The sequence below is a fragment of the Olea europaea genome, chromosome 4, assembly GCF_002742605.1.
Source record: "Olea europaea var. sylvestris chromosome 4, O_europaea_v1, whole genome shotgun sequence".
NCBI classification, from domain to species: domain Eukaryota; kingdom Viridiplantae; phylum Streptophyta; class Magnoliopsida; order Lamiales; family Oleaceae; genus Olea; species Olea europaea.
In genome coordinates this window covers 7,853,362-7,872,085 of record NC_036240.1, presented here as the reverse complement: position 1 = coordinate 7,872,085, position 18,724 = coordinate 7,853,362, and the positions used below count along the sequence as shown (strand labels likewise).

At 33.3% G+C, this 18,724-nt stretch overlaps 1 protein-coding gene, 1 long non-coding RNA gene and 1 pseudogene across 2 annotated transcripts; 2 read left to right on the top strand and 1 right to left on the bottom strand.

The window, feature by feature from the left end:
• Positions 1–304: 304 nt before the first annotated feature.
• Positions 305–2,243, top strand: LOC111393488 (alpha carbonic anhydrase 7-like). The gene is made up of 7 exons (XM_023019031.1): positions 305–427; positions 560–777; positions 994–1,100; positions 1,208–1,310; positions 1,403–1,570; positions 1,730–1,783; positions 1,919–2,243. The coding sequence occupies exons 1-7, from the start codon at positions 334–336 to the stop codon at positions 2,000–2,002; spliced, it is 828 nt and encodes a 275-aa protein (XP_022874799.1). The 5' UTR covers positions 305–333; the 3' UTR covers positions 2,003–2,243.
• A 4,743-nt stretch (positions 2,244–6,986) lies between these two features.
• Positions 6,987–9,840, top strand: LOC111393487. The gene is made up of 4 exons (XR_002702431.1): positions 6,987–7,094; positions 7,205–7,299; positions 7,749–7,898; positions 8,665–9,840. It is a non-coding gene; the product is annotated as an uncharacterized LOC111393487 (long non-coding RNA).
• Positions 9,841–11,713: 1,873 nt separating this feature from the next.
• On the bottom strand, positions 11,714–17,670 carry LOC111392979 (annotated as a pseudogene).
• Between the last annotated feature and the right edge of the window lie 1,054 nt (positions 17,671–18,724).

Genomic DNA, 18,724 nt, shown 5'->3' with positions numbered 1-18,724 from the left:
CATATTCATCCCATTCTAGGTGATTTTCGAGTTAAAAAATTAACTTTCACACGTAAATAAAAAAAAATTATTTATATTTTAATAACACGTTCTCTAAAAAAATCATTATTTCAAAACACTTGTTTCCTCCGAAACCTCATTTTAATGGATTCCAAAGAGGGGCGAAATTTATCACAATGGACTACATGAATGTCAAAACCAAATCAACTACTTCCTCTGAACGTTCATTACTACTGTGCGTGTAAGTGTCTATATATATGTATATATATATATATAACCCTCTTCCTTAACAACTCCATATTTCTCAAATACAACTGGGAGAAGAAATCGGAAATGAATAACCTTAAAACCACAACTTTTTTTAAGAAGTTCTTGATTGTTATTGTTTTAGTTTCATTTTTAGGCTTAACAAAATCACAAGAAGTTGGTAAGTAGTGTCGAAAACTTATAACAGAAACCATTGTTATGCATGCATAGCTTGCTCTGTTGTGTCTCTTGTTCTTTTTCCATTTTTTTCCCCTTCTTTAATGATTGATTCATTTCATTTTTTTTATTGTAGATGATGAGAGTGAGTTTAGTTATGAAGAAGATAGCAAAAACGGTCCGGCACACTGGGGAGAGATTAAGCCAGAATGGAGGATGTGCAACTCTGGCTCAACGCAGTCTCCCATTGATCTGCTGAATGAAAGGGTTGAAGTTGTCTCTCACTTGGGGAGGCTTCACAGGGATTATAAGCCCTCCAATGCCACCCTAATCAATAGAGGTCATGATATGATGGTAAGGTTTAATAACCTAATATATTTACAGGGCGAGCCAGGATTGCACTAGAAAAATTTTGATGCTGGGATGATACGTAAAAATAAATAAATATTTCACATAAATATAGCCTGGGCCAGCCAGGCCCTAAATCCGCTTCTGGTTATTTATTTTGTATTTTATATTCTACATGCTCCGGTGGTTTTCCTTGTTATTGAATAGTACTTATGAATGCAGTTAAGTTGGGAAGCTGGTGCAGGGAGTATTCAGATAAATGGAACACTATATCAACTTAGACAATGTCATTGGCATTCACCTTCAGAACACACTCTCAATGGCAGGAGGTACTTAAATAAAATCAATTTCCTTTCCAAAACATGAATCCATTTCTTAATAAATTTTTTTATTTTTTAAATTGATATAAAAAACATATAACAACATTCGGCTACAGGTTTGATTTGGAGATTCACATGGTCCATGAGAGCATGGATAATAGGACTGCTGTGATTGGAATCATGTACAAAATTGGGCGCCCTGACTCCTTCTTGTCCATGGTAATTAACCATAAGTTAAACAGTGTCCACAAACATCTTTGTTTGCACGTCTTTCAGTCGATTTCTTATACTATTTATTCTTTATATTTTAGATGAAGCAAGATTTTAAAGCTCTTGTTGATACGCGTAATGTTGAGAGAGCAGTGGGTATTATTGACCCAAAACTTATTAAACTGGGCAGTAGAAAGTATTACAGGTACATTGGTTCACTTACAGTTCCTCCTTGCACTCAAGATGTTAGTTGGACAATTTTGAGAAAGGTAAGCTCCATCACTCTAGCTAATTAATAGACGACAACATTGTATAGGACAAGAACAAGATTTTAACTTATTTTTATGTCTTAGTCCTATCAAGTGTTGCTTAGTCCAACGTATCAAACATGTTAGAAACTATCTAATTGTGTCTCGAAATTTTATCAGGTAAGGACCGTTACGAGAGAACAAGTAAAACTGTTTCGCGAAGCAGTACATGATGTAAGTTTCTATAATCAAATCTACCTACAGAAAATTTATGTAGAAACTCTTACATTTTAAGAGAAAAAACTGTTTGTAGTCCACACTTCTCTTTTTCTTTATGTGATTTTCTTACAACTTCTTTCATGATTACAGGAGTACGAGACCAATGCAAGACCAATCCAACCAATAAACCATCGTCGTATAAAGCTCTATAGACCAAGAGATAATGAGAACTGAAATTTTCTTTACTATATATGTAAAAGTATTATTCATATGGATCATTATTAGTTATTTTCATAATAATTAATGATCTGGCTAGTTACACCATTAGAGAGCGTGTTACCATACTATAGAGATGGTAATCCATACGATTCCGTCTTCAGTGTACTTAACTATCATTGTCATTAATACCCTCGAGTATTGTATTCTTTCGATTATTTATTTATTATGAATTTAATAAAGGTGATATTTTTATGCCCATTTTTCTTATAATACGAGCAAAGAAGATTTTTTTTTTTTTTTTTTTTAACTATTGGAAGATATACTTTACGAGCATGTGACCACATATGCTTCATGCGTGTGATGTGGAGATCTTGCAACCAATATTCGACCTTTTGAATTTATAATAATCAGTATTACCTTTCTGGATCCAATCAGAAAAGGTAGTAGGTAATAAAAGACAATTAAGCAGATAAAATCACAAAAAATATAACATAAAAAAGAGAAGGACTAAAGGAATGGGGCCAAAAGTTACTAATTATTATTCTAACCAATAAGCTACAAACAGCAAGAGGAATAACAGATAAGAAACTAAAGTGAAACGCAAGCTTTCCTGAGGTTAAATCATAAGTGCAGTGAACAGAAATGTGCGATAAATATATTTGCAATAACGTGAGGCATGTTTCAGTTAATGGACCTGATATTTGCTCGAGTAGATGGCTTAAGATAATTGATCCTTTTTTTTGCATTCTTATCTTGGCTAATCAATTCATTTTTCTTAACAAAGAGAACAAAACTAAGAATTTATTGCAATAAAATACCTATTTGTTCAAGTGATTTTCAAGTAGATGAGTCATTTAACAAGTCTCCAAACAGACAAAAATAAGAACATATTTCACCGTTGTTAATAATAAATTCCAATAACATAATAATAAAAAAAAAGGTAGCAAAATTCCTATTTGTCCAAGTGATTGTCAATAGATGAGCCATTTAAGAAGTCTCCAAACAGACAAAAATAAGAACATATTTCACCGTTATTAGCAAGTTTATTATCATTATGTATTTGAAATAATCTTGTTCTTCATTAATAGATAGAGAAAAAAGTACTCGGGAACTATTCATCTTCACAAATAGAGAGAAAAACTCTCTTTAAATCCCATGGCACTTAATTGCTCCTTTCTTCTTTCAATAGAATCCTTACTGTTCTACTTGATTTTGCATATCTATCAACTACATACCAATAACTTTATTTGTAGAGAATAATACCTAACCCTGAGTATGCTCCAGAATCTTTTCGATTGTTCATGCAAAAGTTATGATTTAGCTCTGGAATTGAACCATTTTATTGTATCTGAGAAAAACTTCCAGATTGCTAGGAAGGAAGCTTAATCCGAAACTATAAAACTGAAAAGACTACTACCCAGAGTTGATTTACAAGATTTGATCCTTTCTGTCCATTGATGATAATATAAAAAGGTTTTATTATTGTTGATAAAATCTGCCTTTGAGTTCATCTGGGATCTACTTGGAGTCAAGATGAGAATAGCACAGAAACATAAATGAAATTCTGTATTGATTTGGAAACGGAATTACAAAACACGAAAGGAATTACAAACAGCTGTTAGAGAGGGCTGTGACTTTCCACACACCGATTTCACTAAATAAAATTGACATATCCATCTTCTCTCACTCTTATTCTATTTATAGTCTCATGTGACAGATTTTGGCTACCCGACCCCACCCTTCTAACAGAATTTGTTACTGCCTCCCCATTCTACATCTTCTTGTTTCTCCTAGAATACATGTATTTAATTGGGGGCTTATCAATTACCTCGCCCAATTCAGCCACCTTTTCCGCAAGGTGGAAGGTGGGAAATTGTTGAGTAATGAGGCTGAATGGCTCCCAACTCCCAAGTACTTTCCAGTGGAGATGGTTCCACTGAATTAGCAACTCCAAACAATCTGTTGTCCCCAGCGAAGCAGTCCTGCCAGCACAATTTCTGGTTCAACCAATGATTCCCAGACAGCTCCCAAATTGACAGGCGGCCTTACGCAATTGCGATACATGAAACACCAGATGAATATGTGTTTCAGGTGGCAGCTCCAATCGATAGGCAACTTTCGCCACCTTAGCTAAAACCTTATCGTGGGACAAGCTTCCTGTTGATAAGATGTGCTAGAGATTTGTGGAAATAGGGACGCATTTTCAAATAAACCATGTTACCAGTCGAAAATTCGATCGTCCTTCTATGCTTATCAGCTGAATTCTTCATTTTCTATTGTGCTCATCCAACAGTTTATCTCTTTATGTCAATTACAGATCCAAAGATGATACAGTTGTCGTTCCATTTTAAAAACACTACAGACGGGGAGGATCCTATCCATAAACTATAGGAAAATGATTGAGTTGTGCAGACACGTGAAAGGAAGTGTTGTAGGATAGTTCAACCCAATGAAGGTAGCGAAACCAGTCTTTCGACTAAGCAGAAGTAAAACAATGTAGGTAAGTCTCTATTCCTCTATTTACTATGTAATGCCCCCAAAATCTATTTCATTTTTTTTAATTAGACTTAAAGCACTACCAAAAATCCTTTTTTTTTTTTAGAAAAAAAAAAGCACAAATCTACTTCATTTCAAAATTTGAAATATGTTCGATAAGTCGATAATAAATCAACATTTTAAGTGAAAGGTTTATACATCAATTGAAATCTTAAAGTATTTCGATATCAAATCATAAATTACCAAATGTTCGGGCACAAGAAAAAAATATTAAGTAATGTGCAAAACAGATAACGTAAATATGTTCTTCAAATGAGACTTTTTGTAAATTATTATTTCTATAAATTTTACTTGTCAACCCTATGAGCATCACTTGGTCAATCTGCCACACGTCCATCCGACTCGTTCTAATCTGAAAGTTATTGTAAGAGTGAGTATTTTAAAAAAAATACTCAATAAAAAATACATGCATATTCTTATTAACATGTTATAAATATAAAATGATATGGCATACCGACATTTCCTAGATTTAGAGCAAATTGGTCGCGACATCCAATAGCTCAAGGAATTTCATAAAATTCCTATATCCTGTGCGATTTATATATTTGAGAAAACGGTCAATCCCGTAGGATTTAACATATTCAATCTAAAGGTCCATCATGTAGGATTTAACATAAAAATCGACCCGAAAACCTTAGAGTATTTCATGTCAAAATCTATAAAAATATCAAAAAAAATAAGAATTTACTACTTGCAAAATTCTTACCTCAAATGATATAAAAAAATTCTGAAATATGCCTTTGAGACAATAAGTAAAAATATGGACAGAATGTTTGTATACAAATGAGAATCAACTTGTGAAATTTCAATAGTGGTTGGTAGATCAAATAACACTCTTTTTCAACAAGTGTATGTGTTAACGTGTGAAAATCATATGCATGATAAAAGAATAATTTTTTTTGCCTATATTATATATACACACAACGTCTATTTGGATGCTTACAATTCCAAATTATGTAAAACGTCAAATAAATGTACAAAAATAAAGTTTGAAAATCAATTGATCAATAAATAATTTTTATATTACCAATCAATCACATCAGTTTGGTTGTGGAAATTCAAATATAATAATAATTTATTATTTATTGTATAATGTAATGAATGAATATGTATCATTTCAAATTCCTTGGAAGTTCACACACACACACACACACATATAAGAATATTTTCTTTATATCAAAATAACTCGAATATAATTGATTCAAAATTATTTTTTTTCGGGCCAATTTATGTTATTCAACACGAGTTGCAAAATGAGTATAAAATATCGATATTTTTTTTATTAACTTTTAAAATACTTAAATATTCGACCCAAACAACTTGTGATAAAATTCAAAAAATATACGTTAACAAAATAAACTATTTATACAAATGAGTGAGTTGCGTGTATCACTTAAACTTTGGGACTTTAGTGTGACGACTGGGCTCGACATGTACCATTTTATTTGCTTAATTACCAATATTAAATTTAGCCCACATGGAATTAAGATTTAAAATTCGGGATGTTACACACTACTTCCTTTTGGCTGTCGATTTGGGGATGATAGGTTGAACTAAACTTCAGTTCCCTATAAACAAAATAGTTCCTTCCAAAATTTGCTCATACAGATGGCGTCGTGAATGTGTATTCCATATTTACTTATGCTATCGACCAACTTACTCTCGTCGTCTTTCTATAATGCTAACAAAACAAATGGCTAATTTTTGGATAAGGTGACCCTGTCTTTATAAAGTAAAGCCCGCTAACTATAACATAACCCTGGCAAGAAGAAGGATCAACCCTTATAGCAGATATAATTCAGCTCAGTTTATGGTCTTCTTCTACAGCCTTTGTCATCTGCTCCAACTATATGTTCTCGGTCCTCTTTTGTGATAGTGCATCTGCTACTTTATCCTCGAGCCTTGGTTTGTATTCAATGTCTAAATCGAATCCCAAGAACTTCATTAGGCATTGTTGATATTCAACATTTACCAAGTGCTACTCGAGGAAAAACTTGAGGCTCTTTTGGTCTGTCCTAACCACAAAATGCCTCCTTCACAAATAATGCCTCAACTTTTGTACTGCCAGTATGATAACCATGAGCTCTCTTTCATTTATCGACTTTTTGTGGTTTCTCGATGGAAGAACCTGACTGAAATAGGCAATTGGCCTCTAATTTTGCATTAAGATTAGAGGTGGGCAAAACTCGGCTGAACCCGCCAAAATCGATCGAACCGACCCAACTCGACCGGGTTGGGTCAGTTTTTTAAGATTTTTTAAGTGGGTTCGATTTATGGGTTGAGTAGACAGTTCGGGTTGGGTCGGATTATGGGTTAACCTATTAAAACCGATATAAACCACCCAACCCGACCCGTCTCAAAAAAATAAAAAAATAAAAAAATAAAAAAAAATGAAGCCAAACACGCACAATTCACAAGTTGCACACCTAAAACCTAATCTTTCATCTCTCTCTCTCTCTCTCTCTCTCTCTATTATGCTCTCCTGATCTCCCTTTAGATCGCCACCGCCGATCTATTGATTATCCACGATTGTCACTAATCGCTCATGCCTGTAAGTTCTTCATTCTTCTTCAATAGTTTGTGTTTTTTTCCTTTTGTTCAAGAAGGCTGAAAGTTCTTCAATTTTCTCCAATAATTTTTTTTTTCTTTTTCTTCAACAAGGCTGGAGCTTATGAATCAACTGAAGAAATCAATGAGGCGATTGAAACCATGGAAAGACCTCCTGTGTGAAAAAACTCATTGAATTTGGGGCAAATGTATGTTTTTTACCATTCCCTTATCTTCTCTGTTGAGGCATTTTCAAGTAATATGTCTTTACATATTTGTTGGTGTTCGTAATTTATGAGGCTAATCTTGAATATTGGGCTAGATTTTAATTTTTAATTCACTAAATGAAGACGAGAGGAACATGCATGTTATTTCACTCTCTTATAATTTTATCAGTTATTTCATTTGATAATTTATTCATATAGAAAGGCTCATGAAAAAGCTGAAGACTGGGACACTTGCAAATAATTTAGAGGAGATTGTTTATATTTGTGAATAATTCAGAGGAGACTATGTCATTTAAGTTTCCTGGGTCATTGTTCACAAATACATATCAAATCTGGGTCAAAACCATTCACTTAAGATTACATAAACGAAAGATGATCTTTCATTTCATTTAATTTAATCTCCAATATGTGTCTGAGAGGTGTTGCAACAGGTTTTCAAATGGTCCTTTCCTAGTCACATTGTGCGGAACTACAAATCCTGAGGATGCACAGGCATGTTATTGCAGTCTCTTCTAATTTTATTGAGATATGGCAATGAAAAAGCTGGCTGGGATGCAAATGCAACCTCTGAGGTCTATCAGGTATTAATTAACTACCTTATTGCTTTGGACTTTTATTTTAAATTTTAGCTTGTACTCTTTGTATAAGATTTTAGATTTCATTCTAATTCAACTTTGCAGTCTTGTGGAGTAATTTCTAGTTTGCTAACTATTTTCCACTAGGCTTTTTTGTGCAAAGTCAAAATCGACCAACCCAACCCAATCTGACCGTAACTTGATTAGGTTAGGTTGGATTGGTTTGAAAGACATAAATGGGTTGGGTTGATTTTCAATCAAACCAATCGTGTTGGGTTGGGTTTGGGTTGAGTCAAAAATTGACCCAACCCAACCCATGCCCACCCCTAATTAAGATAGCCCTTATCCCATGCCCAGAAGTATCAGTCTCAATTGTGAAGACTTGTAAAAAAATCTGGAAGAGCCAATACTGACATCGTTGTCATTGCTTCTTTCAATTTTGTGAAGGTAGACTCTGTTGCGTCATTCCACCCGAAGCTATCTTTCTCTAGTAGTTGAGTTCACGGCCAAGCTATCTTTCCATAGGATTCCACAAGCCGTCGATAATATCTAGTCAACACCCACCCCACAGTTCTTTAAGTGTCTGAGGATGTGGCCAGTCTTTCATAGCAGATAACTTGTATTTGTCTGTTGCCACTCCATTGTCTAATATGATGTGCCCGAGATACTCTATCCCCGTTTGCCCAAATGAACATTTCTTCTTGTTTGCAAAGAGCTTGTTTCTACTAGAATTCAGCTCCACCAGATTGATAGACTATGCCTTTGAATTCAGTTGGGATCCACCTGGAGTCAAGATGAGAATAGCACATAGACAGAAATGAAATTCCGTATTGATTTGGGAATGGAATTACAAAACACGAAAGGATTTACAAGCAGCATTTAGAGAGGACTATGACTCTCCACACACTAATTTCACTCACTAAAATGAACATATCTTTCTTCTCTCACTCTTTTTCTATTTATAGACTCATGTAATAGATTTTGGCTACCTCGCCGCACCTTTCTAATAGAATTTGTTACTGCCTTCTCCTTTCTCCGTTCTAATTGTTTCTTCTAGAATATGTGTATTTAATTGGGGGCTTATCAGTTGTCTTATTTTCTGAATGAATTGTTGAGAAATTAATGTGTCATTGTTAGGTTTTATGTAATTGGTGATTCTGTGAACAAAAAGGACTAAATTGAACACGCGTAAAGTCAAGGAGTTATATGCAATTTTGTATAGATAAGTCAGGCAAGTTAGGATTCGAGTCCGGAATAAGAAAAGAAGAGACGTCGCATTTTCGCTAGCTGTTGGCCAAGACATTGTTCGAGCGACAAAAACAGAATGATCATCGCTAGCCTGTCACTCGAACTTCGCTCAATTTAAAGTTTGTCGCTTATTTTTCGCTGGAGTAACCGTGTTATGTGACCAACCCTAATTTGCAATTTTGAAAGGTTTTACATGGACTATAATACCTAAAAATCTCTAACTATAAATATCCAAGCTTTGTACTTTTTTATGGTGGTTGTTCATTATGCCTTATATACATATCATAATCATATCAATCTTTTGGTGATGCAAGACCCTACTCATACCTTGATTCAATCCTTTGATTCTTGAGATCTTGCAACCACATATTTGGAAAAACATCAAATACTTGAATCCAAAACACCTAACTTCTTAACACCATAAGGAAGAGACTTTTTCAGTTGGGCATTGGGAGAGGTGGACTGCAAGCACGGGAAAAGCATAAGAATTGACTATTCTTGAAATTTCACTTGGAAGAGACAATTGGAGATAATTGGGAAGCCAGTGGAGTCAGCAGATCTTGGAGATTACACAAGGTGGATCGAAAAGTCTAGTGGAGTTGGCTAGACAATATCTAACTCTAAGGCTCATTGTCTATAGTGGAGGTATCTGACTTGGTCCCAGAGTTTTTACCCAGTTGGGTTTCTTCGATAACAATATTGGTGTTATTTATTGCTTTCATAGTACAATCTACAGTAATTCAACAAAGAAAAATTTGACTTGCATGCGTAACCATCTAAAAATAATTAATAAGTGACTTGTCGTTTATAATTGTATATTCCGCACGTAAGGACAAACTAAATCAGATAAGTAAACAAACTTTCAATAATCCTTATGAGTAGTAGGTGTAGTTATATACTGTTTTGAAGTTTGAAGTGCTGCGAGTGTTTTTGGATAGGCTTCCGGTTCTTGGTAGTGCTTGTAACATTGAACTATTGCAAACCCGTTTCATGGTGAATAGTGCAATGGGGACATATCTGTCATTTTTGAGGAGAGCGTTGAGAATTAGAAACCCTAATTTAATACCATCGAGAGTAATAATATCGCAGAAAGAAAATAGACATACAAAAATGAGCAAAATTTATAGAAGTTTGTGTTAATGTGGGACTACATTATCTTTCGTAACTACCATAAGAAGTTTACAAGAAAAACTCACACCCTAGGTAGATTCGCGTACGGTATCTACACACGACAATAATTATGTTCCACAATTTAGCAAAGAGTTCTAAAGAGAGACGTAAGCAGTGGCCTGCTGAATTCCCTGCCCTTGATTAGTGGCAAAAGAAATCTGGCGTTCTTTTGATTTCTTGCACGCGATTTTATTTTCTGCTGCACGATTCTTGTTCTCTGATACCTAACACTATGAAGAAACTCCTGATGATGAGGCTTGGGCAGTGGATCTTCGTTGAGGCTACAGATGTGAAGGTGCTAAATTCTACTCTGTGGGAATTATTATTGGTAAATGAGTTGTAGGTGGTACTTACTTTTTTCTGTAGTATCTGTACCAATTGTATTGTTTCTTCGTTTGTACTGGTGTTATCATTTATGATAGTGGACAAAAGCTATAAATCAATCCAACATTCCCTTGAGATTTTATGCAACGTGAAGCATGAAACATTCAATGCACGTCTAAAGATCAGTTAATCAAGCGAATACGGGATATATGTGGAGTAAAAAAAATACCATAATTCGACAATAAAATTAGAAAAATCTCAAATTTTATATAAGCAAAACAACCAAATAAAATGATAACTCATAAAGCCTTTAAATACTAACTAAAGGATGATTATATTCGCATCCTATCTTTTTATAACTACACTAAAAATGAGTTCGGGAAAAAATAAGTTTCAAAATATGGGAGCCAAACATGAACTTAGATAGAGAAGACCTAATAGTGCACGTTTTGAACCACTAATAAGAAATAAAATAGGAAAACAATAAATTGAGAAAAATAAAAGATTGGTTTTGGTTAGAAAGATATTACGGTTACATCATTAATCTCTTTCAACTGAAGAAGATTTGTCCAATATTTTAAATTCAACTTTTTTATTGGAAAAATCATTGTACCATCCAATTCACTTTGATATGACAAAACGAGTATTCAAAAAGAATAGTGAACCCACAATTATTATATGTTCTCCTGATGAGGCAAAGTCTACAATGGGGAAAAATAATTAATTTTACCAACCAAATCACCCGTTTGTGATGTCTTCCTTACCACACCATTGGTTTAAATGTAGTATTGATTGTAATTTTCATAATGTTTTCATTGGTCATTAGAGTTTAAATTTTTTTAACTAGTCATTCAATTGATCAAAAATTATCTCATTCGTCACTCAGTGAATTACCATAAAAAATTAAACGAAATAGATAACTTGGCAAATGAAATTCTCACATGGTATTCATTCAATATTAGTTTAAACCATGTCACCAATATTCAGTTGCTAGTTGGTAAACAAGGCTTGCTCATCGATCAAGGTTAGCTTTCGTATCAAGTAAAAACTAATAGGCTCACTAACATGCAAACTAATGATGAATCATGGCAAAATAATATCACAAATTCACGAAGGATCATATTTCAGAAAGCAAGTACTGATTGATCATTCTATATTCTTACGCTCTTTACGAAGTTGTAGAACACTAACATATAATGATGAATCTAGTAACTCAACACGAGTATTCATTAGAATTTGGTCACAATTTTTTCTGTCATGTCGTCCAGCATCCAGCTAGCGTCTAGCATTGGATGTCACGCTCAGAGTCCACAAGTGTCACTTAGATGGATAACGTCAGTTTTTTCTTTGTCTTCAATCAAACCATTCTTGCTAGAATTTTAAATGACATCGTCTATTGATGGCCAACGCAAAAGGTCTTGTTTAACACATGAACTAGCCAGTACCGCTAAACACAAGGCCTCTGCTATAGGATAATCTTCCTTTAGACATGGATCCAAAAAGTTTCTTAACTGCTCAAAACAGCCTCCTTCATTTGCTCCACCTACAAAAAACGTAACTGATTCTTCAAATAATTTCCCATCTGCAGTCTCTTTCCTTGATATAAGCTCAATGCAAAAATGTCTACCTTTTCAGTCGCCGAGCCATAAAGAACATATTCTGGAGCAACCCACCCTCCAGGACTTGTTAAACTTCCAGATTCTTTTAAGGACTCATCAGCGGGAATTGCTTTGAATACTGTGAGTTTTGCCCTCCAATTTGAGGTAAAAAATATACCCTTGCTATTTATGCTCATGTGAAAAATAAGAAGGTACAACACAATAATGCAAGTAATGAAGGCCAGTTGCAATGTCAAAAGCAATTTGAGTCCTCCTGTGCCATGAAAGAGAAGTAGACGAGCTCGATAAACAGTCCCTTAAGCTTCCATTAACAGGAAATTCAAACACCAAATAAGACCAAGAAAAATCATCCTCTCCATAACAAACTCCATGTAACTTCACAATGTTGACATGATTGATCTTTGAATGTACATCAATAACTTGACGGGTACCCTCAAATTTCATTTGTTTGATCATCACTTCACCATTATCAATCAACACCTTGTAAACACTTGGGCTAATACTAGTCTCATCACTTAAATTTTTTGTTGCTTGTTTGATCTCTTCCACACTGTAATTGCACAAAGAATATTTTATCCCAACAAGCAGATCAGGAGACAAACATGAATTCGTGGAGCCTCCAGTTGGATGTCCAGATAACGGGGAGCTTCTTGGGGTTGAGCACGAATTCAACGAGCTTCGATGCATGGAAGTACGGAACTTATCAGATTTGAATTTATACAAAGCCTTGACGTATAGACCACATGAAACTAATGTAGCAAGAATGAGGAAAAACCCAGCAACTGATACTGCAATACAGAGCTTCTTTAGCTGTATGATTTTTGCTCGTTTGTCGACAGGAATTGTCGGAAGAAAACCCGGAATGGGAGGTTCAGAATTTGGACTGTTGAGATTGGCGAATGGTTTTGCTTTCAGTGGTACTAAAACAGTTGTGTTGGGGTATACAGTAGTTGTGGGATCTAAATTATTGGTTTTCCATATTTCTTCAACTGAAATATTGAACTTAAGACACAATTTTTTTGTATCATCCCCTTCAATAAAAGGGTATGTGACAAAGTACCTAACCCCTGAATTTCTAGAGATTTTATCAGGACAAGCACACTTCAAAGGTACATGAAGATTCGAACCAGCACTAAGACTGTTTAATCCTGGAAAATCTTCTTCTTTCGGTGTAACTGATTTTACTAAACCTACAAATATTGTACAAGAAATTTCTGACACCGTCATAGTTTCAGGTAAAGTGTAGTTTATACCTGCCTCGAAGAACAGATCTGTACAGGAACAAGTGATTGGAATGAGGACTTCTCGACCTTGGGCTTCCGAGAGCCCCAGCACAAAAACCTCTCCCTTTTCATGCACCATTGCAGGGTGGCCTTGTTTGGTCCCGAAAAACCACTCCTATTGCCCATTTTAGATCCAGCGAATAAGAGGCTAAAAGAATTCTTTCAAGACTTGCATAGACAGCCACTCGAATATTCGAAGCTTTCGCATAGCTTAGAAGATCAGCAGCACTGTGTCTACGACCAGAACTGTCGAATGTCGAACCACCCATCTTGGTACCCACTGAATGATCCAAAGTAAACCCATTATAGGGAAAAACACCGGCTTCCAATAGCCCATCTCTGACTGCTATATATATATATATATATATATATATATATATATTTTTACCAACTGATCTAGAGCACATTCAGAGCATATTTGGTTAACATTAAAAATTGTGAGTTATTTTTTTAATTAATTTTTATCTTCAAATATGTATACATTAGTTTCTTAGAAAAAATTATTTGTTTTGAAAGTAACTCTTACTTTAGTAGAAATTACTTATTTCCTACTCGACTAATAAAAAAATTATTGTTATTCTAAAACTTGGTTATTAAGAAATTTTTAAGCATATACAAACATGCTTTTGCTTACTCATTAATCTTCAACACATTCCTTCATATGCGAATCGATTGTTTTATAAAGAGGGTGTTATGTGCATAATATTCATAAATAGATGGCATGATGACTTTTATTACATTTTCAAATATATATATATGTATGTACGTATATGTATGTATATATTGCATTATTTTACGCATGATCAGATTTTGATGAAGGACCAAACCAGAGGGGGTGATGCAAGGGATGACTACCTTATTTTGTAAGTGTCCAACATGATGACCATATAGTTACAACTGGTGATGAAATTTGAAGGCTACATCAACAGCCGGCTGGCTTTATAGTTAAAAATAATAAAAAACCTTGGAACATTTCCACTTGGAATTATGCTAGTAGAACTTTTCAATTACAAAAACGAATCTTTATATATATATTGCCATGATAATCTCATTTGATTGAGAAATTGATGCAAATGATTCCAAACCTTTGTACATTTTGTCTATTTGTTCAAACTTCTAAATCTTGGCAATGACTTTTTCAAATCTTTGCATTTTTGACACAATTGGTCCTTTTTAATGAATTAAGTCCAAAGTCACCAATAGTTTGGCTAGTGAACTGTACTTTCTTTTAAGGTAAATTACATATTCAATCCAACCTATGCAAAAGTAATGGCACTCTCTAAATAATTATTTTTCATATTATTGGTCCATAATCTTTGATAAATAGCAAATCGAGTCCTTCATAATGATTTTGGACAACTTTTGTTGTTAAGTTAGTCATGCGACTTGCATGCCCTTTTAATAAATGAAAATAATGACAACCTGATGTGAAACAAAGAAGATTCCCGATTAATTCAATACCAATTTGTTGGAGATTATAAGAGATTATAGCTATAATATGAAGTAATTGATCACAATTACACAAGAATAAAATAATTTGCAGAGAATTAAGATATTATTATAATATGGGAAAAAATACAAAAAAAATTGTGTTTACAATGTTTCTAACTTTTAATATGGTTAAACAACTTATCTAAATTATAGAGAAGAACCAAATATATATAGAGAACGAATAAGGAATGTCCAAACCCTAATAAAAGAGTTGTAGTTGAAGTAGAATGCAAGAAATGGAGTCCAAAACGAAGTAGGAGAGTAAAAATTGCACAAGGGAAGAAACAAACAGGTAGCACTTGGCATGGCGCAGTGGCCCTAGGCTAGGCAAAAAAATTGAAAATTGACCAAACCAATAAATTGAACCGACTAGGGCTGGTTCAAGTCGGTTTGATATGAGGACTTGGTTTGGTTTGGTTTTCTTTTAAATAAAATCATGGTGGGTTGGTTTAACCATGGACTGAAACCTCAAATCGTTGGTTAATGAAACAACCTCAACCCACTTACCTATTTACCCTTTTTTTAAGAAAAAAAAAATCCTAATCTCATAACTATATCTCGATTTCCTCCAATCTATGATGTTGTCAGTAATTAATAGTATTGAGAATTTTCTTTTACAAGCTCATTATATTATACTTAGCATTTTTTCCAGACTCAGACAGTCAGACTACATAATGCATAAAAAACCACAAGATTCTTAGGTTTTTTTATTGATCCGCCTTTATAAACCTCATTTTATTTATTAGTCAATAGTTCTTGTAGTAGTAAAAAATTATTTAGTTATTTTAATTTTGTAATCTAAGTGAGCCCAAAACTAACACATTTAAAAAAAAAAAAATCAATTTGGACTAAAAGACCAAACCAACTAACCGAACCAAACAAATTTGGCTTGATTCGATTCAATTTAAGAGCTTAAGTAGGTTGGTTTGTGTTAAAATGCACCCAAACGTAGTAATTTGGTTTTGGTTCCAGGTTGGAGTCGAAACGGATCTAAACCAAATCGCTCCCAGGCTTACGTAATGCCATAGGCCCGATGACTTTCAGGTCCTTTACTCCAAGATCTTGATTTTCTTCTTCTTAATATCCTCTTCAAGTTCAACACAAATTCCAATTTTCAATTTGGCTTTCCAATAGAACTTCAACTAGAATTTATCAAGTAAACTTGAATATGATTCAACAATAGTATTCCAAATAGAATCATTATTAATGTGCAATTTAATTAAAATTCCTAATTATCTTCAACAAAGAATTCGGGTCACATTGAAATTTTAACAAGATTCACCTTCACACGAATTCCACTGTAATAAACAAAACTTCAAAAGAAAAATTCTCCATCTAGAGATACATTCTGCCGCAAGGAATGAGCTTGAACTCTTCAATGAAAAGGACTTCTCCATAAAAAAAATTTCAATTGAAAATATTCTTCACCTCTGCTATCCCAAGTAGGGGCAAAAATGATCTAATGACCACCAAATAGAGCTGAAACAACCCTTGTAAAAGAATCATAGCTGAATGCATCAAAATAAGGATCTTGGTTAGAATCAACACTCTTAACAACATTCAAACATCAATTATATCAGCAGAATTGTACCTTTGTAGAATCTTGTGGCTAAAATAGGTCTATTACTAACAATTGAATACACTGACACTGTCAATAATGGTGGCATGACGAATTTACCCATAACTTCTAAATTCAAACAAGATGTATTCTTTAAAGAAAAATCCAAATTAGACTCCAACGATACAAAATCTAACTTCAAATCTACTCCAGTCCTTAAAATATGCTGGTTACTTAAAATTCTGTATAACACTACTAGATATATAAATGGAATTTTTAATGTCCCTTTAATAAAACTCAGGTTCATTTACTGACTTTCAAGACTCTACCTTCAACAGCATACATGTACCCTTTTGAATCAAGAGTACTTGAGGAGATACAATTTATCTTTAGATCTGGAACGTGTCTCATTGCATCAAGTATTCTAACTGTCCTATCAAAAAATCTTGTTTCGACTCAATCAATGCCAGCTACCCGACATGGTGTATTATTAACAGTTATCACAATACCTTTTGAAATTTCTTCATATGATGAAAGTAATTTTTGTTTGGGAGACATGAAAAGCACAAACTGTATCAAGAATCTAAGTCTCATCAAGTTTGGAGTTATAATCAAATATAAGTAAGAGCTCTTTATCACTTTATCACTGTTAGAATTTTTTGCAGTACTCGCTTCCTCTGAAGTTTTTGATTTCTTGATTTGCAATTAATTTTGATTTATTCTACAATTTATAACAATCATTTATCAATTTCCCATTTTCTTGCAATTAATTACAATATTTAAATTTTGATTTTGACTTACCCCTTACACGACCAACATCAACAACGAAGCCAATTCCATGACCCTCAGATACTACAAGTTCTTCATCTTCTCCTTTGAATATAGAGCATCTAAACTTCTTTGATAGTGAGATTATCATGACCATAAAAAATCGTGTCTCTAAAAGACATTTATGAAGCGGGCAATGAACACAATAAAATCAATCCCAACCCTTCTTCATCATATTGAACCTCTAAGGTCTCCAAATCAATGATAGTTTCCTTATAAGCAGCTAGGTCATCCTCAAGAGTTGCACCTCCAGTCATACGATGAGAATATAGATGTTACTTTAGATACAATTTGCTAGTAAGACTTCTATCCTGTATAATTGCTCCAATTTCAACCATAATGCAGCGGCTAAATTCTCCTTCAAAATGCCTTAAAGAATATTATTTGAAAGATGAAAATGTGTGTGAGATAGGACTTTCTGATCTCTGGGAAATATATGGAAATAACCTTTTCAAAAGGGTTACTTTTCCAAAATGGCCTTTACACAATTTACATACCAAAAATGCCCTCCATTTGGATATTACATAACAAGGCATCATAATATATAAATTTTCTATTTTAGTCCTTAAAATTAAATATTGGTCGAAATTTGATAATTTTTATTTAATTTATTTGATTTTTGTTGGCTCTAAGTAGGCCCCCTAATTGGTATCAGAGCCATAGAGATCATGAAAAAATCTATAAAAATAGGTTACCTAAAGAAATAAAAATCTCTAGATTAATACTTAAATTTTGCAAATAAATAAAAAATTAACTATTAGAACATCTTAAACAAATATTTATATAAAAACATAAAGATTATGGAAATTAAGATAAGAAAAATAGATAATTATTGGTGTTTAAAAGCAGAAAAATGTAGCTATATATTTTTAGAATCTATTCATAATAGATTAAAAATAATAACTTTAACAATAATTAAAGAACTTCCTAAAGAAATAAAGGAACAAATATTAGATATATTAATAATAGAAAAAATAAAAGATATATATACATATGAAAAAATTATTAATATATATGAAGATGAAGAAAATAATTTATATTATAAAGAAAAGTATGAGTACAAGTAATAATACACATTTAAAATTAAATAAACTACTCATAAAAATGGATAAAATACAAGAAGAAATATGAAATATAATGTTAATACCAGAAGAAATGAAAATATCAAATAATAGACAATTATTAAAATTAAAATGCAAAAGATTAAGACTTGAGAGCAAATATTTTACTATAGTAAAGGAAGAATTAGTAGATCCAGATACAGCTAAGAGAAAATTTGAAAAAAAAATAATAGATAAAAAGGAAGATAAA